This window comes from Vulpes lagopus, chromosome 19 (genome assembly GCF_018345385.1).
Source record: "Vulpes lagopus strain Blue_001 chromosome 19, ASM1834538v1, whole genome shotgun sequence".
NCBI classification, from domain to species: Eukaryota; Metazoa; Chordata; class Mammalia; order Carnivora; family Canidae; genus Vulpes; species Vulpes lagopus.
The window spans coordinates 6,066,006-6,093,834 of record NC_054842.1 but is presented as its reverse complement, the minus strand read 5'-3'; the positions used below and the strand labels follow the sequence as shown (position 1 = coordinate 6,093,834).

The 27,829-nt window shown below is 38.7% G+C and overlaps 1 protein-coding gene across 24 annotated transcripts in view; it reads right to left on the bottom strand.

The window, feature by feature from the left end:
• ARPP21 (cAMP regulated phosphoprotein 21) overlaps positions 1 to 27,829 on the bottom strand; it is a 155,117-nt gene that overhangs the window by 103,009 nt on the left and 24,279 nt on the right. For 20 of the 24 annotated variants that reach the window (XM_041734333.1, XM_041734338.1, XM_041734350.1 and 17 more), the window contains exons 2-7: positions 9,907 to 10,080; positions 7,964 to 8,130; positions 6,681 to 6,722; positions 5,812 to 5,901; positions 1,703 to 1,847; positions 161 to 239 (exon numbers count right to left, since the gene is read on the bottom strand). In XM_041734333.1, the coding sequence (XP_041590267.1) occupies positions 161 to 239; positions 1,703 to 1,847; positions 5,812 to 5,901; positions 6,681 to 6,722; positions 7,964 to 8,092 (485 nt within the window). In that variant the 5' untranslated portion in view covers positions 8,093 to 8,130; positions 9,907 to 10,080. Of the gene's footprint in view, positions 1 to 160; positions 240 to 1,702; positions 1,848 to 3,790; positions 5,619 to 5,811; positions 5,902 to 6,680; positions 6,723 to 7,963; positions 8,131 to 9,906; positions 10,081 to 10,174; positions 10,294 to 11,486; positions 11,761 to 27,829 lie in introns of those variants that run through there. The other 4 variants (XM_041734336.1, XM_041734337.1, XM_041734335.1 and 1 more) reach the window with 4 other exon arrangements.

Below are 27,829 nucleotides of genomic sequence, written 5' to 3'. Positions count from 1 at the left end.
ATGCAAACTATTAGCAGAAAATAGAAAATATAAGAGAGAGTTTAAGACATTAGAAAAGGTGCCTGCATTTTACAACTTTGTACTTGGAAGTGTTGGACAAATGACTTTGCAGTATTCTACTGGACTCTTCTAAAAATAAGAGGTTCATTTAATAATTTACCTGGAATTATTCTTTAATGTGTTAATCAGAAACTCATGTAAGTCTATGCCAGTAGAATCCGTGTATTCTTGGCTGCAATCTGAAACAAACAGCAGGATGGATTTGTCAGGAATGCTAATAAGGAAGAGGGGGGGAAAGGTTTCCCTCTTGCTGGGTATATTTTAGATAAAGCTATTGGCATGAAGGTACATGTTTCAAAACTAGCAAATCAGCAGTATAACACTAGAATGAAAACCAGATTTTGAGATGGAGGAACCCAGTAGATCCTGAGTGTGGAAAGATTCAGCCGTCACAGGAGGGGCTGTGGGCACAGTAGGGTAGGAGGTGGGTGGGGTGAAATGTCACGTGTTCATTCCCTGCTGTCAATAAGCAAGGCCATGAGCTACACGTGACAGGTACTACCAACCCACAGAGAGAGCTCTCAAGAGTTTGAGATTCTGGGAAACCCTTTTTCTCTTAAAACAGAGAGGGCAAAAAATGAAAGTTCTGTGATAAGACTGTCTAAATACTCATCAGTACAACAGGAGGGCACTGAATATTTCCAAGCCTTTCAAATCTTCTGATGCTGGCTAAAGCTTAATTTCTAAAGCCATCTTAGGAACCTGCACTTCTTTACTCCTGTCACACCTTGGGTTTTAGATATTCAGTAGCAGAAGTAATCATTATAAGCAGATACATGGTTACAGAGCATAATGTAAGCAGACATCATTCCTCAGCTGATCAGATGCTTGTTCTTTCTCTGTTATTAAAAAAAAAGTCTACTGCAAAGCTATTTATTATGGTATTCTTCATTTTAACATAACTTAGTTTTGTTTTAACCTTTGTTTCATTTTATTTATTTATTTTTTTTTGGTTTGATTTTTGTACCACTGTATGTATGGCAACAATCTGAAAAGTCTGGACTATGGATTTGGGGTTTGAGAAGGTATAGCTTTTTTCTTTTCTTGGAAAAAATTTTATTGAAGTAGAGATTATATTTTTTTTAGGTGAGACATAATGTGGTGGGTTATGTGGGTTGCAGAGACCAAATCCATTTGTGGCAGATACAACGTCAATCACATATTCCCATGACATTGACTTATTTACGTCTATGCTTTGGGGACAACATCACTTGTTGGCTGTGAATTGCTAATTCATTATCTGTTTTGTAAGATAAACATGGAAGTTAAGATATAAAACTGAATACCATTACTGTACATCAGCTCAGGTTAATCAGACTAATGAACCTGAGTTAAGAGCAGATTTATACTCAGTCTTTTGTACAAACTTATCATTGAAAACAGAAGACCCAAATGAAAATCCAAAGAAATAAGTGAGCCTAAAAATAACCTTTCTTGATACACAAATAATGACACCATTAACAGAAAGGAAATAGAGTTCACATCTTTTACACACACACACACACACACACACACACGCATACACATATAGAAGTATATGCAGAGTCTGGTGGCAGGTGAATATGTGTGTAAATCGAGGATGTACTCTGTGACTATTTATCTGTCCAAATTCAGTAAGTTAAGGAAACATGTTCACATTCACCTTTTGATAACATTCTGATCTTGGGTTTTTCAGAGGTTTTATCTTTGTTTTTATCCTTTTCTTTTTCTCTTTCTGAATCATCTTTTCTAGATTTATCATCCTCTTGCAGGCTGGGAAAACTGGAAAGCTGTAAATGAATTGATTCCTGTTGGGGAAAAAATATAATAATTTAGGGCCAGATTTAAGACTCTCTGTCTGGTTCCATTTTGCATAGAGGTTATTAAATACAGGAAAATGAAAGCCAGGAGCAGATTTTTTTTTCTTAAATGGTAAAAAAATTAAACCTGTCAGAAAAATAATTTTCCTTTAGGGTGAATTAAACTTCAGAAGTCAATGGGAGGTCATGAGAAACATCTAGTACTAAAACTTAGCCTCATGAATATTAACTTTAAGCAAGTTACTTTCCCCTGGATCATACCTCTTATTTCCTCTACAGGTTTATTTTTAAACACTTAGGAAACATTTCCTTATCTGTCAGCTTACGTCACAGCCACTGCCATGTCTCAAAAAAAGAAAAAAAAAGCCTTTTGAGTTCTTTTTTATAATTCCTTATAAGGAGAAATCTGCACAAACATAGACAGATATTACGAATCATAATTACAGATAGAACAGACATAAAGGCCTTAATAGCCAATTTACAGTAAAAAGTCTGTTTTAGAACTACATCAACAATGATTTCTACTATTTACAAAAACCAAGCTAGGTGCAGGAATCCCGGGTATGGATGATTATCACACCTCGTTTACAAACGCCATTAGTAAGTCATCGTAATATATGGTTAGAATCAGCATTGCCTTTTAGAAAAGGTAGAAAGCAGAAATATATTTCCCATCAATTAAATATAAATAATATTTTAATTTTTGTATCAGTCAGTTCTTTCCAAAATGTAAAATCTCTTGAACTGATGCTTTGTACACTATTGACCATTTACAGTATTGGGACTGGATTCACTTTTATATTTATTTATTTTGTACTGGAAACAGATCACTTTGTTTTAATCCACATATCAGCCATTGGGCTGATAACATGTTCACTGTTTTGAAGAAGAATGAGCCAAATCATAGTTTTTAAAAAGTTTTATAAAAAGCCTATCCTATGATTAAAACTATGACAAATTAACCAACATTAAACCTGCTTTCTCTTATGTAAGAGATCATTTGATGAGAAAGCTTTTTTCTACCGGTAACATTAAAATTTATGATGTGAAAGAAAAATATTCCCAATGACTAATAGTGTTTCTAACTAAACTAATGCTCCTGTACACGTGACTAAAGCAATGCTTGTACCTCCTCAAATTACGGCCATCTTAGGATTCTTAGGGTTCTTGATAAACCTGGCTAATCTAACAAGCATAAAACAAGACCACCAAAACCAAGTTTGTTTTTTAGTTGGGGCTCCATTGTGAACTCCTAGCTGGAATCAAAAGGCACCACAGCTGGAAAGACATATGATAGGGAGGAGGAAATAAATATTTCCTTCTCATGATAAATATTTATCTTAGCTAGATTTCCTGACATCTATGTGTTTATCCTGGCGATGGACAGACACAAAATATGTAAAACTGAGTGTAACTTGATTATAGATTCTTTTGTCATGTGATTTGGGACAGAAATGTCTTAGTCTGCAAAGGTTCAGGCTGATTTTAAGGTTTTGATTTGCTTCTGCTTGCTAAGGAAACAGCTGGAACATTTCTGGTTCAGAAAACACAGTTGGGGGTTGGGGAAGAATCAACTCAATAATTGATCAGGAGGGGAAACTGAGGGCACCAGGCCATCAGAGTGGTTGGTCTCATTGCTTCTTCAAAACCTATTGTATCCCCCAGCCTCTGTCAATTTGAGTCTACAATCAAAGAGGCCTGGAAGCATAAGTACAAGAGCAGAGGCTAAAAGACATCTTCCACCAAAAAGAAAAAAAAAAAAAAAAAAAAGGACAAACTCACGCCACGTGTGGACAAATACTATTCTCAGAAAAATACCTATCTTTTCTATACGTAAATATATATTCTGGTGTTGAAAGAACACACAAAAGTGCTATAGAGTTGGTAAAAAACAATCTGTTATTTTTTAATATTTTTATTGATATGCTCAATAATAAAATACAAGTGTTAATAAATACATTGGTACAGGATAAGTTTATATCCAACAACAATAAAAGAATGATTCAAGTCACAGTAATACACTGATAGATAAAGAATATAACATTAGAAAAGCAAAACTCCTTTAACTGAAGGACAGACTGAACCATCAGCTATGGGTCTGAGATCAAGTAATACAGGTAGCAAGAGTTTTTCCCACACAGGAAAATGAAGGCAGTTTTCAAATACTGTGAATATACAAATATTAGGGAAGCAATACAATCCATATACTGTTACTGTATACGTCTGCCAGGGTTCTCTGGGATTCAGTTCCCACATTTTGTAAGTGCCGATGGTACCTAATGAAGGCATTTGCATATAAGCTCAAAGGTCTGCTTCTTTATTCTCTAAAAAGTAACACACCCACTGGCTACCATGTGTGTCTGGGTATTTTCTGTCGGCCGCCTGCTCCCGCCACCCCTGAGCCAGCCAAAAGAGAGGTGTGCGAGTTCTAATTCTTTCCTACACAGCTAGTCTTGGTCACTGAGCTTGAAACCAGCAGGAACAAAGCACCGATTGCATCTTATTTCTCTGTACCAACTGTATGGAGAAACTAGACTTAGGTCCAGAATGGGCACTACATACAGATGATCTCTTAAAAAATTTCCTCCTGGTACCTTGTCAAATGGCATGAGAAGCAGATTAAGTCTCTAAAGGCTGTCCTCCTCTGCCTGGTATTAGGAGTAGGGGACAACTGGGGCATGACTTCTCCCAGAGTCTGTCATTCTGCAGAGTTAACATATATTGTGTGCAGTACATTATAAGCCATCAATCAACATTTAAAAATATAAGCCATGATAGTCACATCATTCCCCCTTTTCAATCTCCATTAGAAATAGAAGCACAAATAAAATGCTGAAGAAAAGCCACACATTTCTCAGAGCCCAAGTAAAATAAAGCTTGTGTATGAAACATAGTGATGGCTAGAGAAAGATAGCTGGTCCATGCCTTACGACATGAGTGGCACGGTCAGAAAATGAAGCTAGGAAAAAAAAATACTCTTAGGACAAAATCTATAAGGTATTTATTTTTGGTCCTTTTAAAGAAAGTGCTCTCAATGCTGTCTGTATCCATGAGAAGAATTTAGAGTATTTCAATTAAAATAAAAAGAGGAAGGCAAACAAGACCAAACAAAAATAATGATATCTTAATCAATTTGCACTCCCCTGGGCTCAGATAAATCATTTTGCTGTTGTCTTGACTTCTCGGATAAAATAAGGAAAATTTCAGCTGCTAGACTATTTTTTATAAAAGCTAATACAATGCCTAAAAGGCAAACAAAAATAAATATGACATGAAGTTCCCATTTGGTCACCAGAGGGTTTTGACAGAATCTGAATTTTCAGGCCCTAATAGTGTTGCTATAAGGAGCAAAAATAAGTGGAAGAACCCACAGTGATATATATTAAATTCATATAAATTAAATAATATGAAATCCACCATCACCTCAGATTTCATTTCTGGACAATTTTTCCAGCATTCAGAAATCTCTAACGAAAGCCCATAAAAACATGTCTCCAAAGATTAATGCACCTTAGTCACTATTTCCAAAGTTTCATAAGAGCCAAGAGTTGTGTTTCTTATAGGCAAGTGCATTTTGGGGAAGTGAGAGGTAAGAATCTCCAATAAGGAAGGAGATGGGATGCTTAGGACTATATTTGGTTCAGTCTTATCAAGAGAGAGCCTTTGAGGAAATTCAGCACTACCGTGCTTACTTTTTAAGTTTTTTTTTTTTTAACTAAATTCTTTTGAATTCCTTTCCATTTGCAGTTTTCAGAGAGTCTGGAAAAAAACAAACGTAATACTCTGTGACAAACCGTTAAGCTAGTTTAGAATGTCTCATAAGCAGAGGATGAAGCCGGAAAACTCTCTTTATTTTTTCTCCCCCAAAACTCTGTGTGATGCCAGACTCAGACTCATGCACACGAAGACAGATCCCAGTCATGCAGGTAGTGAAAGTGCCAGGGGGTAATACCTGATCCTGAAGACTTTCCCCTCCTGGTCTGGCTGAGGATTCTTCACAAACCGCAAGACTGCGAGTCAGTTTACCTTTCCCTGCTCCTGACTGGGGAGGGGAAAGAAGAGGCAAGGCAAGGCGAATAAAGACAACAAACAGAAAACCTTCTCCGGCTGTCAATTCCTCACCACCCTCCCAGGACCGCCCAAACCAGATTCCTAAAACGAGCTTCAAATTGGCTGCCCCGTGCTGGTGCTGTCTACACGGGCTTCAAGATTCAGAGCCCCGTGTTGGTGGTGATGCAGGTGGAGGCGATTGTGAATAACGTGGATTTAAGGGGCACCTGTCGCAAATTGTGCCCCTCACATCGGAAACATGTAAAGAAGCAATTGCGGCCACCTTGTGAACACACAAGGAGAGAAGGATGACAGAAATTCATTTCTACTAAGACTGAGTTTGGGAGGGATCTGATTGAAAAGATGTTTAAGATGGTGAGGAAAGGGACCTAGAATACAGCGGCACCTGTTTCCTCCAAGGGAGAAATCAACTGGCCAGACTAACACATATCCGCCCCAGATTTTATTTAAAATGAAAACAAAAGAAGCTACTCATTTTGTAAAGCACTGTCAAATCTGCCGTTGTGAAAACAGGATCAGACACATGCATTTGCGGCCATGGGAACCCTACATGCTCTAACTGCAAAGCGTACAGAGAGAGACAGAAAGACAAGTGTAGTGTCAACAGGACCTCGCTGAAAGCAGACAGGGCCAGTGGAGCCAAGATCCACACGCGACCATCTGAACTGGCAACAAACCTTTTAACCCCCATCTGAAATAAGCAACTGACAGCCATGATATCAGGTCAAGGTGGGATCTCCAGAACCCTACCTTGGATTTTCTTCTTTCTTGGTTCTGAGCTGCCAGCCGCCTCTGTATGTTAGAAACAAAGTCAAACAAACAAACAAACCGTAAACCAACAACCGGGGGACGGGGGGAGGGGGGGAGAAGAGAGATGGAGAGAGAAAGGAAGTGTCATTAGTCCAGAAATCAATAGTAACAATAATGTATTATAATCATTGTGGAAGGCTGCCCTGCCCTTTCTCCCTCAAACTTTTGACCTTTTAACTTTAGCTCCTTCTCCTTACAGCAGCAATTGGGTAGGGGGCGCAGGGAAGCCTGCCCTGAAGGCTTTGGACCATTTCGTGGTTATCTGCCTTTGTTCACTGATATACAAAAAGAGTTAACAGTTTGTAGTTCGGTTCAAATAAATCAATACAGGCTATTTGCAAGTAGTTTGTTTTCCCTCTACCAAATCTCTTGCTCTCATAAATCATGGTGTACTTAATCATATCACTCAGTACCATCAATCATCCCTCAACCCCCCCTAGTACTCCCCCCAACTACCCTTTTCTAGGGCTCGCTCTGGCTCTGGCTCTGGCTCTGGCTCTGTCTCTCTCTCTCTCTCTCTCTCTCTGATTGTGAATTCTAAGGCTTAGGTTTGTTTGCTAATATGAAGTGGACCTTTGCCTGCCCTCAAAGGTCCACAGAGCTCACATCTTTGATTTTTCTTAGTCTATCATGAGCTAGGTCTTTGGCTTTCCCAGGAATAGCAAATCCATTTTTAAAACTCAGCTAGCCCAGAGCTGCCTCTGGGAGAAACCATTCACAAACTCGTTGAGGTGGTCTGGTAATCACTCTGGAGATGCTGTGCACACAGTCATTAAATACGATCTCTGGTTATTTTATTTATTTATTTATTTTCATTTCAAAGGGCATTTTATAATACCTTTGGTCAGAAAAAAAGTGATTAATATTTAGGAAAGGAGAGGAGTAGGTTTATGGATTTCCTACTCATTTACTAGTCAAACTCTTTTTTTTTAAGATTTTATTTATTTATTCGTGAAGACACAGAGAGAGGCAGAGACATAGGCAGAGGGAGAAGCAGGCCAGTGTGGGAGCCCAATGTGGGCCTCGATCCCCAGACCCCAGAATCATGCCCTGGGCTGAAGGCAGACACAACCATTGAGCCCCCCAGGTGCCCCAATACTACTCAAACTCTTAAGTGAAAAAAAACAAATGAACAAAGGAACCTTCAAAGAAGTATTCTGCATATGAAAGAAAGGAACTGCGCACAGTGGTGCCAGCCAAAGAGACAGGGTTTCCAAGCTCACCTGCAGTTCCAGCTTCTCCTCTTCGTCCAGGCTCTCGGATTTCACAATGCCATTCTCTGGAGTGGCCGAATCCTGCTCAGTCCCGCCCTCCTCCACTACTGCCCGATTCAGGTCTCCTGGCTCAGACATTCTCCCAGACACAAATTAAAACAACAAGGTGTGATGCCCTACAAGGTTAAGAAGTCAGAACATAAAGTCAGTGCGTGGTGAAGCACTTCCTATTATTCTTGTGGTGTTTCATTTCTCCCTTTGTATTCAAATTCAAACGAGCAACTCAGGCATCTCTGCCAATTTTATACGAAAGGAGAATGATAAGGCAAGATCAAATCCAGTACCCAAGTCAGATGCACGAGGCAGATTCAGCTGCCCTGTCCACACACCCTCTGCACCCGTACACACACACGTGTGAATACACCTTCCCAGGGAAATGGGTTGACAAGTCTTAAGTGGAGACACAGAACTCCCACACATCTACCAGGCCCTATGCCTCAGGACAAAGTAGAAGAAAAAGAAAAAGAGAGTACTGCTCCAAGTCTTGAAGAGATAACCCTCAGTGGCTGAGTCAAGAGGTGGTATTGGAGTTCTGCTGCATGTCTAAGATGATTCAAAAATTATTTGCAAGTTTCAACCCATAGACAAGCTTTCCTGGGCATACAGAATACTGTGTATTCTAGAAGTAGGGGCAAAATCAATTTAAGAGCTGATAATTCTGTATAAGTACAGGATCTAAATTTGCAATAAACCTTTCGGGCCAACATTTTTCAGGCTTCAAACTGACAGCTACATTATTAAAAGCAGGAGTGCTCTCCTGAGCTCCTGCCAGTTGCTGGTGCTGCACAGAGCCTGTGGAAGGAAGTCTCTGGCAGGCAGCTCTAATGAAGCTATAGCCACTGAACCCCGCTACTACAGACTCACAGTGTACTACTACACAGACACTGGAAATGGCTTTTCAAAGTTAAAGCCTGTTATTATTTTTTTCTCCCTACCTCCGTACAGCCCCTGACACTTCCCCTCCTGATATGCTGTCAAATAAGATTCATGAATAATTTAGCATTTACTTCCTCCTCAGTTTTTTTTTTTAAGATGAGAGAGGGGAAAAAAAGAGAAAGGAAAGAAATACAGAAGGAATGAAGGAAGGAAAAAGAAGAGAAAGAGAAAAAGGAATTGACATTGTGAAAGTCAGTTCTTCTGACCTAGAAAGTCAGTTCTTCCACAGAAATTCCCAAACAATGACTGTCCTCTTCCCAGTCATTACAACAGTAACGATTATTGGACAAATCAGGGCTATGTGTGTTTGGGAGTGTTTAATCACCATTTACTAACTCAGTAACTTTATTTCCAACTGGATATAAGAAGCATAAGAAAAATCTAAACCACAGCAATTTCTGTTGCAAATTTAATAAGATCTACCATGACAGAACAGATGGTATCTAATGTTATCTTAAAAAAAAAAAAAATGCAGGCTTACTTGGCAAAGGATTATGGGAACATAAAAGGAAGAGTTTTCTAAAGGATGGTGGCTCGAGTCTGTGAGTTACTGGTGAGCAATGCTTTTAAGTGTGGGGAGATTTGAGGATATTCCATTCAGTGTATTCAGATAGATTCCTCATATTTCGGTGACACTGGCTGGGTTATGTGTGTAGTTAACAAAGGTTCTGTTTCTCCATGGCTAACAGCCTGTTTCTCAATGTATTGGGTAGAGGGAGGAGATGGGACTTCTGTTGCCCTGTCTTCAAAGCATGTCAGCACAAAAGCAGATTGTGACTAGATTTAAAATGAAATGAACAAATTGAGCTCTAATTTTATAAACTATAAGCCAGTTGAGTCCCTGCTATAGATCCGGTCTGTTTTGGTTACACTGAATGACCTCTTCTATGCAAACAGGCACATTTATATAATAACAAAATACAGATGAGATGACAGCCAGACAACAAGGCCTTTACCTTTCGTGCAGAATTCCTGCTGTAGGTCTTGGCGACTTACTAGCGGCTTCTGTCGTTCTACACCGGGAAAATCCACACAATCGATCAGAGACAACTGGAGTCCCATGTCCCCATTAACAGTTCAGAATGCCCATCTCCATGCGATTCCCTTACACAGTTTGACACATCATCAACCTGAAAAAAGATGAAAAGTCAATAACAATAATTGCAATAGTCATGGTAGGGTGAAGGACCAAATAAATAAGACCAGATTTTGAACACTAATGACCAGCTTCCAGCAAATCACGTTCACAGCTTGATCCAGCCCCACCTGTCTCGGGCTGCCTGCTTCTTCTCTAATGAAGGCTACAGCCCGGCTGTTCAAGTCAGAGCGGCACCCACGCAGGGAGCTAAAATTAACAATTGCATTATGCACTGAAGATTACTCACTTCAATTTTAACCTTTTTTAGTGAAATCTCGCACTTTGTAGTTAAAAAAAAAAAAAAAAAAAAAAAAAAAAAAAAAAAAACAAGCCTGTGTGTTTGCCTCAATGAGAATCCAGATCACCTATGCGCGAAAAAAGCCTTGCCTCCTTTTTTTTTAACCAAAGTCTTTGTTTTCATTATAGATTAATATAATATACTTTAATGCTCTTTCTGAGACTCCTTTCTTTAGGAAAGTTATCCTAATGAGGCATATTAAAAGATTTCAATTTAACGGGCATTATCTATAAAAGTGAACAAAAAAAAAGAAAAAAGAAAACTTTCAGAAGGGCATGGCTGAGGGAGCGTTTTCTTCCTCACTTACAGTTTGGAAAGAGTTCCTAATATTCTCGCTGGGCAGTGAATGGGGTCCCCCCATTCCCCTCCCTCCCCATCAGGATTGTCACCACCAGCTGGGCATTCTGCTTGACAGCACAGAAAGACTGTCAGAGGGATTCAACAGATTTGCAAACTTTGAGCTTGTTGAAAAGAATCCATGCTATAATGTGCACTTTCTTTTTCTCACAACTCCTACCGGAGCAGCGGCAAAGACAGCTTGAATGCAAACAGAGATGGATTCCTAATAATATTTGCCAAAACCAAGCGGTATCTCTCCCTTCTACTGCAACTCTAGGGCACACCTGCTAAATCCACCAGCATGCATACCTCTCCCATCACACACCCATCTTTGCAAACACTAAATGACTCTCAGTTATTTTGTCTGCAGTTGAAAACACTCTCTGCCTCCCCCTTCTGCCCCCCTCCCTAGTTTAAATGAGCACAGCCGGTTCCTCACCGGATTTTACTGTGGTTATATTAACAACATATTGGATTACAACACCATTTGTTGTGCAAGAGAGAAACAACTGTTGAAGATGCGATCACTAATATAGTCAATAATTTCTAGCTATGACAGATAAGCGAACATGCATTGAGGACAAAAATGGGTTGCTAATCAACAGTCATTTTAATTTTTCGATTTTGACCAGTTTCACCACAGCTACTATGACTAACATTTGATATTAAATAGAAGTCAACATGTCTTAAAATTACGATCTATTTAAGTAACCAGTCCATTATCTAATATGTCGTAGAATAGGCACCAGTGATGAAATTACCACATGCTTTTTGGATTCTGTTTTCCTGTTCCCAAAGAAAATGAAGTTATCAAAGATCACCGAAATCTTTTTGTCTTCTTTCTCTGATCCTCATATTTGTACAGTGGCATTTAATCCAGCAGGCGAATGGCAATGCAGTTTTCAAATCTAAGCCTTAGATGCATTATTCCAGCCCCAGTAGGTGGATGCAAGATATAATTCTTTCCATGAAGAAAAAGGAAGAACAAACTGATATTCACGTAACCAACTCAGAGCGTGAACAGCCTGGATACACGTGTGTACGTAATTACCAGGACACGTTTTGAAATAGCACTGAGCTCTAAAGTCAGCGAGGTATTATTCTTGCATGCCTGAATCATAAAGTCATCATCTACTGAGATAAAAGGGAATATGGGCATATGGGAATGAGCAGAAAGGAACATATGGATCACAAATATTTTTGTAACTGATTAAAATTGTTCTCTTTGCTAAGAAAGCAGTGCCAGGAAATCAACCCTACTCCAGCTCTCTGTCCGCCAAACTACCCGACTCTTCCACTGCTATTTAATCTTAATCTGTTTAAATTTTTTCCCATGTTCACAAAAAGGCAAAATTATTTTTAACAAATATCTTTTATACGACATTTGATTAATGGATATACTGGCCAATTTTTAATTGTTATAGTGGGAGGGGTGGAGGGAGCAAAAGGAGACCCTATACAAATGCACAAAATAAAAGTTACTGTAGTTCTTTCAGTGGAAACAATATTTTAATCATAATTTAAGGGATAAGTATTTCTTTAGCAAAGGCAGTCAATCGCTTGCAAACAAGCTATAGGAAATTGATCAGTAGCACTATCAACTGTTTACGATGAGGAAAATAAGTAAAAGCACTACCACTTCTCATTATATTTATGTTATCTCTTCTCGAGGTTACTTTACAGTTGAAAAAAGGAGCAATTGTGGGATCATGGGGATGAGAAAGCCAGGGAAAGGGGAGCAAGGCACAATGCTGGACTGTCACGTGGAGAAAACTCAGGATTAGGTTCAAATTCCAGGAGTGATTTAGTTCTCAGTGGATATCTAAAATGGGAAATTAAAGTTGAATTCTATTAGCAAGTTGGGAAGGTCACTTTATTGTCACTTTCCTCATAATCCCTTCAGTAAAAATGAACACAGGATGACTAATCTTATACTAAGTCAATATAGGTAATGCATGATGAAATGCTACAATCAACATGTATTTATTTGAACAATTGAAATATTTCTCCCCTAATGTATTGCTCCTTCTTCTTTTACTTTTTTCTTTTTTTTTAAGCTGATAAAAGTTCTGCAAATGTATGCCACTTATAAATTGTGGTAATATAATTTGTCAACTGGCTGTGTGAGATTTTACCGTGACACCTTAGAAACTAAAGGTATATTCTATTGTCAAAACAGTTACTCTGTTAATGCTTTAAAATATTCTGAGTATGTAAAGTTAAGTTTAAAGAGTAAAAAAAAAATTGGAAGATGATCCTTTCAGAAATGAGATCCAATATGGGATGAACAGGGTATATATACTAACATCTTCAGTAAGTTGGAAATTTTCCCAGGGTGACAAAACCATCAATAACAAATTTTCACATAAGTTTCATTTCCCCCCCCAAAATTTTCTTTGTCAATACAAGAAATGGTCAACCAGGAGGTCTATCCTTTAATTAAACTCTTTGGTCAACCCCATGCACAGGCATTCTATAAGATTCTTGAATTATTCTTGCAAATACCAAAATAACCAGACAATTGTTTTGTAGAAAGACCCTAGGGGCATGTTTAAGAAAAGGAATTTTCATACTAGGGTTTTAGGGGTAAAAATATTTTACTGAATATTCTTATTTGAATTTTTAAAAAAATTTTATTCATGAGACACAGAGAAAGAGGCAGAGACACAGGCAGAGGGAGAAGCAGGCTCCCCGATAAGCAGGGACTCAATTTCAGGACTCCGGGATCATGACCTGAGCCAAAGGCAGATGCTCAACCACTGAGTCACCTAGGTGCCCCTCTTATTTGAATTTTAAGAGCTTTGCAGCTTGTAAACATGTAGTAGATCATATGTAGAATATCACGTTTTCTTCTTTAACCGGTATAATAAACTAAATGCTAACATAACTTAGATCAACATTTAGCAAAATTCCAATAATGAGCATAACTGATGTCACAGTTTTGGACATAAGAACAGCCCCACAATAATCACAAGTGCCTTTAAAACAAGAGAGGTCTGATCTCCGTAAAAACAGCCAATGGAAAAAAGCCAATGTTTCCATTCTTCATTCTTATAACAAGTCTTATGGAACGTGTACCATGTGCAAGGGTGTTCTACATTATGATAGGGTATTCAAGTCAAGTCATACAATCTCAACAAAACACTTTTTTTTCTAAAAATATAAAAGAAAAGTTAAATACTTCTAATGGATCCACATGAGAAATTTTAAGTAATTAAGTAATTTTATTTTCACCATCCACTTTGTGATTATTCATGCAGTGGAAAAGAAAGATGATTTTTGCTTTTATAATTCTTAAATATTTCCTCAGTGTATCTCAAAGGCAGGAAACATAAATTTGGGAAAGGAGTCTAATGCACTGGATCCCAGAGTAAGTATTTGGAAATCCCCAAAGAATGAACAAATTGATGAAAGTAATGACATGAAATGTAGCTGGGGCTGATAGAAGATTTTACATTTGGGTTCCAGAAAAACAGGTTACATCACTTAGAATTTTTAGCTTAGACATGAGAAGACTTAGAAAGGACATCATAGCTATTTTCAAGTGCTTAAGGAATATTCAGAGAAAGAGAAATTAGCCTTGGTCTTCCTCCAAAATTTAGAACTAGGAAAAAAAAAGAAAAAAATAGAACCTACCTTTTTAAACATAGAACTACCATATGACCCAGTACTTCAACTCCTAGATGTATATCCAAAAGGACTGACCAGATATTTGTATTTGTATACCAGTATTCATGGCAAAATTACTTCTAACAGCCAAAACGTTCAAAACAACCCAAACGTCTATTGACAGATGAATGGATAAACAGAACGCACTATACACATGCAATGGGATATTACTCAGCCTTAGAAAGGAACAGAATCCAGATACATGCTACAACATGGATAGACTATGAAAACATTTTGACCCAGACACAGAACAAATATTGTATGATTCCACTTATATAAAGTATGTAGAATAGGCCAGCCCATAGAAACAGAGAGTAGATGTTTTTAGGGGATGGAGGTAAGAAGGAAAGGAGTTGCTATTTAATTCGTACAGAGTTTTTTGAGAGATGATGAAAAAGTTGTGGGTATAGATGTGGTAATGGTTATGCAACACTGTGAATGCATTTAATGTCACTAAATTGTACATTTAGGAAAGGTTAAAATGACAAATATGATATTATGTATATTTTGTTGCAATGAAAAAGAAACTACAAAACCTTTTTCTTCCTGAATATGATATAAATCACAAGTAAACAAATCAATATACATACAAAGGCATCAAAGGCAGAAAATGACAGTACAAGAGGAGGAACTATCATTCTACTTTACAAATTTCCTCTGATGTATTAATAATATATACATGTAAAGATGGGTTCTGTGGATATAAGCCGCCCAGGTTTGTACTCGTCTGACATAGATACCCAATAAATGGGACCATCATCACCATATCACCATCTTAGCAGTCTTGTTTTTAGCAAGATAAACTTTGCTATTTAATTTATTTTATCCAATGTGGACATTCCAAGAATAAAGAGGATAGGATGTTTCTTCTCGTGGAAGGTTCTGCCAGAATCAATGTGTGCGTGGCCAATGTGTTTTCACCCATACCAGGTAACAGACACTGCTTCTAACTGAAAAAAACAATTCTAGGCACATTCTTAGTGTAATGCAGACATGGGGGCTGTCAATAATTTGGATGAGAGAGCTGGATGTAACAAAGCAGCTGGTCAGTAGGAGCTGGTCATGTCAGGGACTCATTTTTTGCTTATTTTTTATTGTAGAAAAGGAGAATTTTCTGACCAAAATCAATGCCACAGAGAACAGCGCTAATAACCCTACTGCCATAATTGAAAATAATCCAAGACTCTGAGAAAGCATTGAGGATGATATGGGCCTTACTGTGTGACCACTGGGACTGGGACTATTCTTGGAGATTTTAAATAGTCTCAACTTTCACAATCCATACCAACTAATCACCACCTTTATTTCCTATCCCATCTTAGAGCCTAGAATGATTTATCCATTTACAAGGTAATATCATCTATCTCTTAGGTCCGATCTTAAAGAAAAAAAAAATGTGCAAGTACCCAGAGACCCACAGCACTGCAAAAACTCTTGATATCAGCCAGTCTAGCCCACATTCCATCAGTGACCTGGGCAAGATCCACAAAAATATAGTGACCGGGTGGGGTTGAAAACACTGTCATTTTGATTGGGGATCAGAGCTCTTGTTAATTCCATGTTCCTCTAGGGACGACTCTCTTAGAAATCTAGACCAGGCTCACCTAATCTATGCAATTAATTTTCAGGATAGTGTAAGAGAGACCAATTGATTGTTTTTCACTAGACCACTATCTTCCTTCCTCTCACAGGAGCCAGTAAATACTGCACAGAAATTGCACAAATACAGCGTCTGATGATGGTGTTTCTTCTGATTTTATCCCTAATATTACATGGACATATGTAGTTTTCTAGACATTTTTCTTAGTCTTTCTCTTTTAGAATCCTAAAAGTTCATAAACCGTAATTATCAGAATGACCTAAAGTTATCTGCTAGCTATCTGCCCAATTTCCTCCTTCTACTTGTAGAACTCACAGTACCCATCTTTCCAGAAGCCATACAGGAAATCGCATGCCTGCAGGATTCTCAGATAAAGTGTGCTCAGGGTTTGCAGGAAGGCATTATAAATTTTTAATGTGGAACAATTAATTAGAATCTATACTGGTGCCAGAACACATGTAACCTTTAGAAATTAATGTCTCCCTCCCTGATCTTCAGGCAAAAAAATCAGGATCTTAGACTTGAGGAGTTGCCTTGTAATTCCAAGTATAACTAAAACACAATTTTTATGAACTTAAATAAACTGCTGGGATCTTGTTGATGATGATACCATGTAACTTTGCCAAAACAAAAATGTTCCTAAATAATTAGATTTTCCAGAAATCCCACTAAGTTACACACTCATCCTACATATTTCTCTCAATATCCCTGTACTGTGATCTTCTACAACAGGCCATCCTATTTTAGGGATTTGGGGGTGATCAACTGAAATGGTACTCTTGCTTGGGTGTTATTCATCTCACAGGTGCTCAAACATCCATATCCTAAATTCAGTCCAGTTCAATACGGTATTCAAAAATGTCCTCTTTTGGAGGATCTTGAGGCCAAGAAAATAATCCATTATCTATTTTCAGTTATTTGTACTGGAGACACCCTGTAATGAAGTGAGGATTTGTCATAAAATGCACATTTTCAACTCTGGCTTAACAGATTCAAAATTATAAAAATTCATCATGAAGCAAATAGGCACTTCAAAAAAAGAGAGGGGAGAAATATTAATTTTATTCAGCACATGTGACATGAACTCTTCTCCTTCATTCCTACAAGAAGTAAAAGAAGCATCTGTCACTTCAGAAACAATGAAATTTAACAAATGTGACGCAATGATAGGTGGCAGAGTGGGAGTCATTAAATGTTTGAGTCATTAAAATCTTTCTTGCAGAAGAGAAGAAAGGAAGAGACATGTAGATAAAATGAATAAAAGCAAAGATAAATTGATAAATTGTTACTCTGTCAGATGTTTGAAATGACCATAAAATTCATGTTTTTCCCAAATGTAAATTAGGAAAAATAAGAGGTTTTCACTGCAATGGTATCTTTGCTTTTCCTTATGTCAACATGTAGTGTTTGGTACTATAGATTATGAATATTTCACACCTTAATGTTGCTTTTTCAGAATTATCATTAGCTAACATCGTTACCAAACCTAATCAAAAGGATTAACACAAGAGTTTAAATTACCCACCCACGATTTCACCTCTGCCTCCCCCGCACCCCCAGCCCACAGCAGAGGAATAAAAAGGTTTTCCAAGGGAGGGAGGAAAGCAATCAAAGGGTGCTTCCCCAAAATAAAATGCTGAAATGTCCTAAGGTCTTTAGGGTCTCTGATTGCCGGACAGGCGTGTTCTACTCCCAAAAGGGAAGCAGAGAAGCAGGAGGGAGAGATGTAGCAGAAACGGATGAATGCTGCCATCCTAAGTGCAGCATGGGGAATTTCAGGAGACTCAGGCACAGAGGGAATTTCTACTTATGGAGGGTACCACCTCTCTGGGCTTCATTGTGTGTTAGCATCCTAACAGCAAGCTCTTTCAACAGAATCAAAAACCCCACCAACAAATGTTTTTCTTGAGTATTTACTTTGACATGGATAATTTTGGCCTGTTTTCCCTAGATTATGACATTTTGTCCTCATATCAACCACCCCATTCATTGCCAGCCTATCACAGGGAAGACAGCAAGCTGCCTACTTGTCCTGTCTCTTAAGTGTGAAGTCAGCTGGTTGTTGACTCCTTCAATCACTGAATCTCCCAGGTCTTAGAAATGCAAATGAGTCATTTTTTAACAAGGCTCCCTATTTGAATCAAGTACTAAAAATCACTCTCCCCCCACTATTACATAAGTAGCACAGTGGTAGAGATTTCTGCTTGTTTAAGTCTACTTCTAGATTAACTTCAGTGCTATGAACAATGCCTGGCATGGAGGAGGGCTTGCTGCCTCAGTGAAGGAAAAGAAGCTCCAGATCTGTCTGCATTCTAATCAGTGATGACTGGGGGACTTTTCTGGGTTTCTGCTTTCTCCACCTAAAAGCCAAGGCATCTAATCACTCAGAGACCTACTTATCAATATGGTAAGGGTTAAGGTACTAAAAGGTAAAAGACAAAACCATGACGTGTTTCTGAATGTATGGATCTCAAGACGGTTCCTGTCTGGCTTTGCTCTGATAGCGAGCCTATGCACTGGAGAGAGAGCATGGGAGCTTATTTATTGAGCATCTACTGCATGGGACATTCCATGACCTGCTGGATAGGATACCAGAGAAGGGAAAGAAATTATCCTGGACCCGAAGGAATTACCAATCTACCTAGAGAATTCGACTGACAAGAGATTTGAAAGCAAAGCAACCCAGACTAAAGCATTTAACACAAACGACATACACACAGTACAAGGTTTTTTCAGTCTTCTGTTCTCAAAGGATGATTTTGACAGCAATCTTAAGGGAACCAGTAGATACAATTAACAGAAAACAGACAATCAAAGACATTTTTCCTAAAGATAAAAAGAAAATGTTGGTCCCCTGAATGGAAGATACACATGGCAGGCAAGTTTCTTCAGGCTGTTGATAGAAGTTTCTAAGTTTTCTTGAGAAGAGTGATGGCATCAATCAAATGCATACTTATCATAAGTCAGCTGGTCTTGCTCACATTTCCAGGCTAATGGGGTTATAGCAGTAGTGCCTCTCATCTCTTCTGAATCTATCTACCTCTTTGACTGATGACATGAGGTTTCCGTGAGTGCTCCCCCTACCGAGCTCCCACCCAAATATCACGACGCCTCTCAGGATGAAGTGGTGTGCACTTCAGGTGCAGTGGCATTCACACCACAAAGAAGATGATCCATCTCCACCGCATGTGCCAGCTCTGCCCCCTTCTCCAATGCAAGAGCTTTTGACTTTTCCTGTTGTGTTTTTCCCTTCTCTATACCACCTAACATAGTTCTACACAAAATCACGCAGTGACAACCCTACAAACCCAGTCGTGAAAACTAAAAAGCCACTGTGCTGAGGTCAACACATTTGCTAGCGAGGAATAGAAGTGCCTGATACGTATTTCCTGCTAGCCTCAGACTTCCATAAGAAGATGCCCCTAAAAGACTGGGTAAATGAATGCCTTTGACACTGGCATGTTTTGGGTTCCAATGGGTGGCAACATTGTGTTAGAATTTTTCCTCACCACAATTAAATCTCTAGAAAGCCTATTTCAAAGGGCAATGTAGGTGAGCAACTGCAAAACCACCACAGGACAGGTGTGCGTTCAGCATCTCAAGTGCTGAAGAAGTGGTAAAAGTGCTTCAGATGATGCCTCCTCTTCTGGAGGACAGAAAAGCAGTCAGCAAGGGGAAGGAACGATTTATCTACATAGAGAGGCAGAGACTCGGGTGGAACAAATGTATAAGAAATGAAAACCAACATGCAAGACAGTGTCTCCAAGCTTTTATTTCTAAGCCACCAAGAGTTTGGCTTGATCTAGATCCTGCTCTAAATATAAGCATTCTGAAGAAATGTTGTAGATGACTAATGTGGCCACTGGAATGTATCTTGGACTGGTGATGTGCTTAACTCACAGCAGAAATGTGATCCACACCAGTTTGTTTAAAGGAGAAGTGGGTATTTTCAGGAAACTTACAACCTAGAGTCTGCATTTTTGTGGCGCCCAGGGCAGCCAGGAGACGTATGAACTGGTGTGTGCCTGCTTGTGTTGGGTGGGACTCCAGCTCTAGGGCCATCTGTGACAATGCTTTTTGGACCCCAGATGCTACACTTGGAAAGTACATGTCGTTGGTCCTTTGAAAGAGATGGGCTGCAGTTTAAAGCTGGCTTGCCTGCGGCCACTCAATGTAAGAACTGCAATCACATGAAAGGCTAGTCAGACACGATGGTGTCTCCCTGCTTCTCCCTGTCCCAACCTCATGCAAAGTTTTTATTATTTTTTTAACAAAATGTTTTCACTTAAAGGGACAGTTAAAAGTTAGAGTTAGTTGCATTCATTCAAGACTACAAGCATTTGCAGGTGAATACCTTCTCCTTTGATGGACTCTCCTACCTTGGATGTTCCCTGTACAAACCTTCTGACAAGACCCTTTAACCCTGAGAAACCCACATCAAGGCAAATGGGCTTTTTGCTCTTTTAAATTCTCTATATTTTTAAATATCTAATAGATTTTGATAGACTTATAAAAATAAGAGCTTTCACAAGCTCTGTGAGATATTATAGCCTGCTGGGGTTGGCCATTGATGAAGAAAGAGAACAAAATAGGTTCTCAAACCACTCTATGTGAAAGAACTGGCAGAAATGATCAATGCAATTCAAAAGACACATGAGCAGTCTCAACACAAGAGTTGAGAGATGTCAGCGTGTGGTCCCAGGGCTGACTGTTCTTGTGACTCTTGAGTTGTTTGCAGGAATTCCCAAGGCCATGGGAAGACTGAAGATTTGGGGTCATTTTATTTATGGATTCTATAATGCCTAAGCTAAGACCCTTCAGGGGGTTATCCATGCTATACATGTGTCGTATCATTAAAATGAAATAGTCTTGAAGCTTACTTGCTTTCTAGGCATTTCAATAGAAGAACACTGCTAGGGACCTGACGCAAATTGACATTTCTATAAGGCATGAGGCTATCTCACCCACTTCAGTGTCTCTGCTAGGCAACCTTGCACTTAAAAAATCAAATGGAGGGGATCCCTGGGTGGCGCAGTGGTTTAGCGCCTGCCTTGGGCCGGGGGCGTGATCCTGGAGACCCGGGATCGAATCCCACGTCGGGCTCCCAGTGCATGGAGCCTGCTTCTCCCTCCGTCTGTGTCTCTGCCTCTCTCTCTCTCTCTGTGACTATCATAAATAATAAATAAAATTTAAAAAAATCAAATGGATATAGCATCTCTACAACAAAGTAGGCCAGCCTGATCCCTAGAATGAGGCTGGAAATTGGTATCGCACCAAAGAACGAAAACATACGTGAATTCAGTTATTAAAAGTTTGCAAGAATGTACATCCGGGCTACAGATTGGAAATGCCAGGCTGAAATTGTCTGGGAAAGAAGCAAATTTGTGATTTGATATATCACAGAAATAAAATATTGGCCAATCTTATGTAACATGCAATACTCAGCTTTTGAGCTCCAGGCTTATATGTGATACCTTCAAGATTTTAAACATAAATAAAAAGAAGTCAGTCATTTATTCATAATACATAGTAAGACATGCTCAGAAGTAGAATCTGTTTTGCTGGATATGGTCTCCTTAATAAAAAGTCCAAGACCTCAATACAGGGAAAAACTATACAGTGGTGAAAAAATATCATAACCTTTCTTTACTCATAATGGTAAATTAGAAAGGAAAAGGAGGGAGGTGGGGATGGAATGAAAGGAAGGAGGCAGGCAGGCTGGCCCAACTGTCAGAAACAACATGTGAAATTAACCTGTGAAAATAGAACATGGACTATTTGGAGGAATGCATGATGAAGCCTGCAAAAAAAATAATTTTCACACATAGATTTAAACACAGAAAAACAAAAAAGAGTCAATCATCCGTTATTATTAACATTTAAACAAAGACAAGATTGTTCATTAAATAAACAATGTGTTAGGGATAGCATTGCCCTGTATTTGCTAAAGTATGGTATATGGGAAAATATGCTCTACACTTCAAATGATTACACATTTTCTCTAAAAAATAAAAGAAGATATAAGGGAAGTAAAGAACACAAGGGGATCTTTTTACCTTCCAAAGTAATCTACATGAAGACAAGAAAAGTAATTTGGATGTATAAGTGCCAATAAATTCTAATTATATTAACATAAATAACTAGCCTCACAAGGTTTACATACTAATTACGGATGAAAGTCTATCTACTGAGGAAGAGAGAGTGAGGGATGAGGAGAGAATGAAGGAGGGAGGGAAAGAGGTGGAAGGAGGGAGAGACAGAGACAGAATGCATGTGTGCTTGTGCATATATAATTTGTACAGTCCCAGGCATTTGAAACAATCCTCTGTGGTCTAAAACTATACTTATAACCTCCATTTTAATTCTGGAAATACAGGCTCTCTGTTGAAAACTCTATGGTCTAACTATTCCTATGAGGCTCGCACATACCCACAGATGCCAATTTCAGGTCAGGTCACAATTATTCTAATTCTCAGAGACCCCAGCATGAGCAAGAGGATAGTAACTCATGAGAAGAACATGTAGGCTCTTCCCTCTGCTGACAATCCACTGGACTCACCAAGATGCCAGACTTAATGTGATTCTGCAAACCTCAAAAAAGTGCTGCCTATCTAGATGCTCCCTCGTGCTGTAGCATTTAGACATGAATTTAATCAGCCACATTTTGGAAGACTTTTGTTCTTAAAAAAGTGCTGTGGTTACAAGTAAAAACCTTCCTCATTACCTGGCCTTCTCTGGGAGCAACCTGGTTGAATGGCCTGGGCTTTGTTGCCAGTTTTGTGACATGGCATCATTATTAAAAACTGGTTAGAAAATTTAGGAAGCTTTCTTTGAAAAGGTATTAGGATGCAGCATTTTCACATATTTTATCTTTTCAAAAGTTGTGTGAATGAGTTAGGAGTAAATTTATTATTTTTTGTTTTTTCTTTTCTCCTTAAGGCATTATGGCTGAATTATTTGGGCATGCCTCTTAGTGGATTTTCAAAAATAATTGCAGGGTTTTCTTGAAATAAGTATTGGAGCAAGTTTCTTTTATGACTAGCATTAATAAGTTACCAATATTATATTCACCATGGCCTATTTATTTATTTAAAGATTTATTTATTTATTTATTCATGACAGACAGAGAGAGAGAGAGAGAGAGGCAGAGAAACAGGCAGAGGGAGAAGCAGGCTCCATGCAGGGGGCCTGACATGGGACTCGATCTCAGGTCTCCAGGATCACGCCCTGGGCGGAAGGCGGCGCTAAACCGCTGGGCCACCAGGGCTGCCCCACCATGGCCTATTTAAAGTGTACCCTCCAGCCTTCTTAATACAAACTCTATCTACACCTACACACACACATGAACACACACACACCTGGGATATATGTACATAGAGAATGCAATAAATACAATATTTCTTAGAAGTAATATATACAGCTTTCCCCAAGAATTGTGGCTGCAATTTTTTTCTATCCTTATTTTAATAGAGATATGTTCCCACAAAAATGAGTACTTCAATATTTAGGACTGCTCCTCTCCCCAAAATGGATAAAACAAAGTCATAGATGATACAGGGATATTCTAGTCACCATTCCTGGTACACCACTGCTATAAGCCCAGTATATAAAGATATGCCTTTTTAAAATCAGTGTCTATTCAAGGATATATTTGGTGTCCAAATGCTGTCCCATTGCTAGCTCCCAGAGTGCATTATTTCAGAGAGCTGCTATATTGATATCATTCAAAATTTCATTACAAGTTAAGATACTGTACCCCCTCTAATTCCTCATTTCAAACTAGATTGTTTTTCCCTTTAACTATAAGAATCTTACAGTGCCTCTTTCCTCTTTTCTTTTAATGCAGCACCTCTCCAGAATGTATTAAGAAGTAAGCCAAGCTTGCCATTTGCAACAATGTGGATGGAACTGGAGCATATTATGCTGAGCAAAATATGTCAATCAAAGACAATTATCATATGATCTCACTCATATGTGGAATTTAAGAAACAACACAGAGGATCAGAGGGGAAGAGAGGAAAAAATAAAACAAATCTAAATCAGAGAGGTAGACAAACCATAAGAAACTCTTAGTCATAGGAAACAAACTGAGGATCACTGTAGGAGAGGGTGATGGGAGATGGGGTAACTGAGTGATGGACATTAAGGAGAGCGCGTGATGTAATGAGCACTGGGTGTTACAGGAAACTGATGAATCACTGAACTCTATCTCTGAAACTAATAATACATTATATGTTAATTAATTGAATTTAAATAAAACTTTTTTAAAAAAAGAAGTGAGCCAAGCTACAGATGGAGCCCAGCTTTCAAAGAACATTGCAAAAAAGACTTGTTTCTTTAGGAAGAATCCATCAGTTACTTATCTCTCTTTTACATAAGTTATTTAAAAATAGGGACTATCCTTATTTTTATTGTACTGAAACACCGGACATTTAGTAATGGTTTGAGGAAGTACTAATTTAATAAATTAACACATAAATTTAACAAGTCATGAGATTACAGTGCCTTGTCATGATGCAAAACTGTGGAGGTCTCACTTTCAAATTAGCAATTATGTCCCCATTATCATTATCATTGCCATAAATCACACTGGTAAATAAAACTATTTTTACAGTGATAGAATTTAAGATTTTACATAAAAATGAAGTTAAATGCAGAGTCAATTTGAACAGTCAATTTGAAACAATCCCAATGCATCTATTGGATACTCACTCTGTGCCTGACATTATTTTGATGAAAAATATCATATAAATGGATTAATCCTTAAATATTTCATTTTGGAGTGGAGAAAGCTGAGTCAGAGAGTCATGAAGTAACATAGCCAAGATTTTATGCTAGGAAAGGGTGGGGTTAGAGTTCAAATTCTGACACATGGGTTCCCAAACTTCAACTTTAACTGCAACACTTTGAAATGAGTGAGGATCACAGGTACCACAGGCCAGACAATAAATAATAATGGGGTCCCAAAGTGATGCCAGGAGTGACTCAGGAGATGGAGGGTATGTGCATGATTATACCTTTCTAAATATTCTCAAGTGAAATTATTTTACTCTTGTATTAAAAAAAGTAAACCTAAAGATAGAGAAGAAACCAAAAAAATAGTGAGTGACTAGCACTGCAAGTAACTAATCTGCAGTGTTAATTGCACTGTCCAGCATGTTTGTGGGGCAATGTAATTATCTATTTAGTCAGAAAACACAGAAGTAAAGGTAATGAAGAAAATTGTTAATAAAAGCAGAAGTATAGAATAATTACATCTAATCCAATGTGCAATAAAAGGAGCTAAGTCTATGAAAACACATTTTCATGGATATCAAGACAAATGGATGTCAAAGACAAAACTGATGAAAATACCCTACACACAAACCAATGTAATAAAAATTTTAAATCTACCTTTAAAATGCCAAAATAATAAACATTTAAATTATTGCAACATATCTTTTGCATTTGGAATAAATATCAAAATCAATACAACTCAATTGCATTTAAAAATCAAGTCATCTGGGCAGGCTGGGTGGCTCAGCAGTTTAGCACTCCTTCAGCCCAGAACATGATCCTGGAGATCTGGGATCAAGTCCCACATCAGGTTCCCTGCATGGAGCCTGCTTCTCTCTCTGCCTCTCTCTCTCTCTCTCTCTCTCTCTCTCTCTCTCTCTCTCTTTCTGTCTCTCATGAATAAGTAAAATCTTAAAAAAGAAATCAAGTCAGCAACAACTGCAAGTGAGACTGCCCTCAAATTTCTTAAGAATTTGAAGATATTTTTATACAGAGCCACTGACTTGAATATTGTGTTTTAAACTGACTTCCCTCTATGAGAAATCAGCCAAAAAGTGTCAAGGAAAATTAATAGTATGTAGAGAGACCATGTAACTTCACTAAAAGAAATGTGATTCCCTTCTACATTGTTGATTTGGATTCAGAGAAAGGTACACGGGTGACATCTGTAATTGTATATAGCATTCTCCCTGTACACATCTATTCAACTCTCTTACTGAGCAGTCCCCATATAGGTTTGCCACTTTTGAACAGCTCCAGCCTGCAGCCACTGTTCTTTGAGGGCAAGGCTGGAGCAAAGGTCTGAGAATTTGGAGAAAGACCAGTTGAGCCCTTATACCATGAGCAATGATCTGGGTATTTTCTAACATCACAACACACATCATTATGTTTTCCTTTCAAAGCCATAACAAACAGAATAAATTGAATACCACTTCGTTTAATCTACATACTCTTAGTAAATACCTTGGTAGGAACAGGGGGAACAGAGACAACTAGAATATAACCCCCCTCTCCTGGAGGACTCGGACTTGAGGGGGGACTTGTATTAATTGTTTACAAAATTGGGTAGAGTCTGTTAGGTGGGCAAAAACGAGGGTGCTTCTCAACAGGAGAGGATAGTTTCATGAACTCATGTCATGTTTACCCAGAGAATTTATTTCTGGTTTCTCAAATATAGGAAAGAACTTATCCTGGATATTTGATATGATCTCTTAACCTCCAAATGGATGTGTTTACATTACATAAAACAACTTGATTTTAAAAGACCCACCAACTATTGCTCTGTAGAAATAGATACATATATGTGCATGGGTATCTCAATACAGTTTTGATTCTGTAGTTTCTTTAGAGTGCCCATGTATAGCATTTTGCTTAGAACTTTCCAGTTACTTTAACTTCTTTGCTTCTCCAAAAAACAAGCTCTCATCAACTGATCCTGGAGATTATCTTCACTTAACATATTAAACAAACAAATAAACAAACAAAAAGCTTAGGCCAGGGTCAGTGATGATGTCCAAAATCGTGCGTCTATCTTTGTAAAGGCCACATGACCACTAGGACTTAGTCCTTCTTCTCCTAGTGCACTATCCTTCCCAAGCTGCTTCAGTCCATATGTAGAAAGACATAAATATAAACCAAATCATGTTTATGTTAAACATGTGCATTCTGACTTAGGATGGTACCCTCAACTTTATCTTTTACAATAATTCCTCAAATATCTGCAAATCCACTGACCTCAAAAGAATGGAAGTCTTGCTTTCTTCACTGATCTAAAATTTTTCATGTAGTTTGAATGTCAGACAATTGTCCCCTAAATTAGGCCACACACACACACACACACACACACACACACACACAGAGCAGGTGGGTTAAGCCACTCAGAATGTGCAAGTGACACTTCTCGCAGGCCCCTCCCCGAATGCCAGATCAGGCCACATTGCAGCCTGGGGTTGGTTCCAGCTCAGAGAACAGAGTAGCAGCTGCTGGGAGCTGGCAGCAGCTCAAGTCTCAGCTGTATTCTTGGCCCCCTGCCTCCGCCAAGCACTTACTAGGGGCGCGTGACCAAGGAAACAGCTGAGCCCCCACCTCCAAGAGGAAATGCAACCGCCACAGCCCCCACTGCCACCTGCTCTGGGGCCAAACAAAGACCACGTTCCTGCTGGCTCTTGCAGGGGTAAGACGGACTGCTGAATCACTCCTGAGCATGCCAGAGCTGATATGCTCAGGACAGGCAAGCAAAGGCATGGTCTGACAGGTTGAAGCATCAGGCTGAACACTTTGGCAGGCCACCTGGGGGCCTGAACTTGCACGGGAATCAGATACGGTTTGGATGTTCAAATCATGGGGTCCTAATAGGACTGCTTTGGATATTCTCTGTAGCATTTTCTTGAGATACCCCTTGCCTAAACAGAAATTTTGATTTTGGTCTTGAAAATAAAAAAAATAGTGGGTTGAAAAATTGTTGAGAGCACAGAAGGCTGGCAAAACATTTCCAAGTTCACTGATTTCCAGGAGTCCTCTTAACACAACCTAAGTACGAAAATGAAGCAAATGCATTAA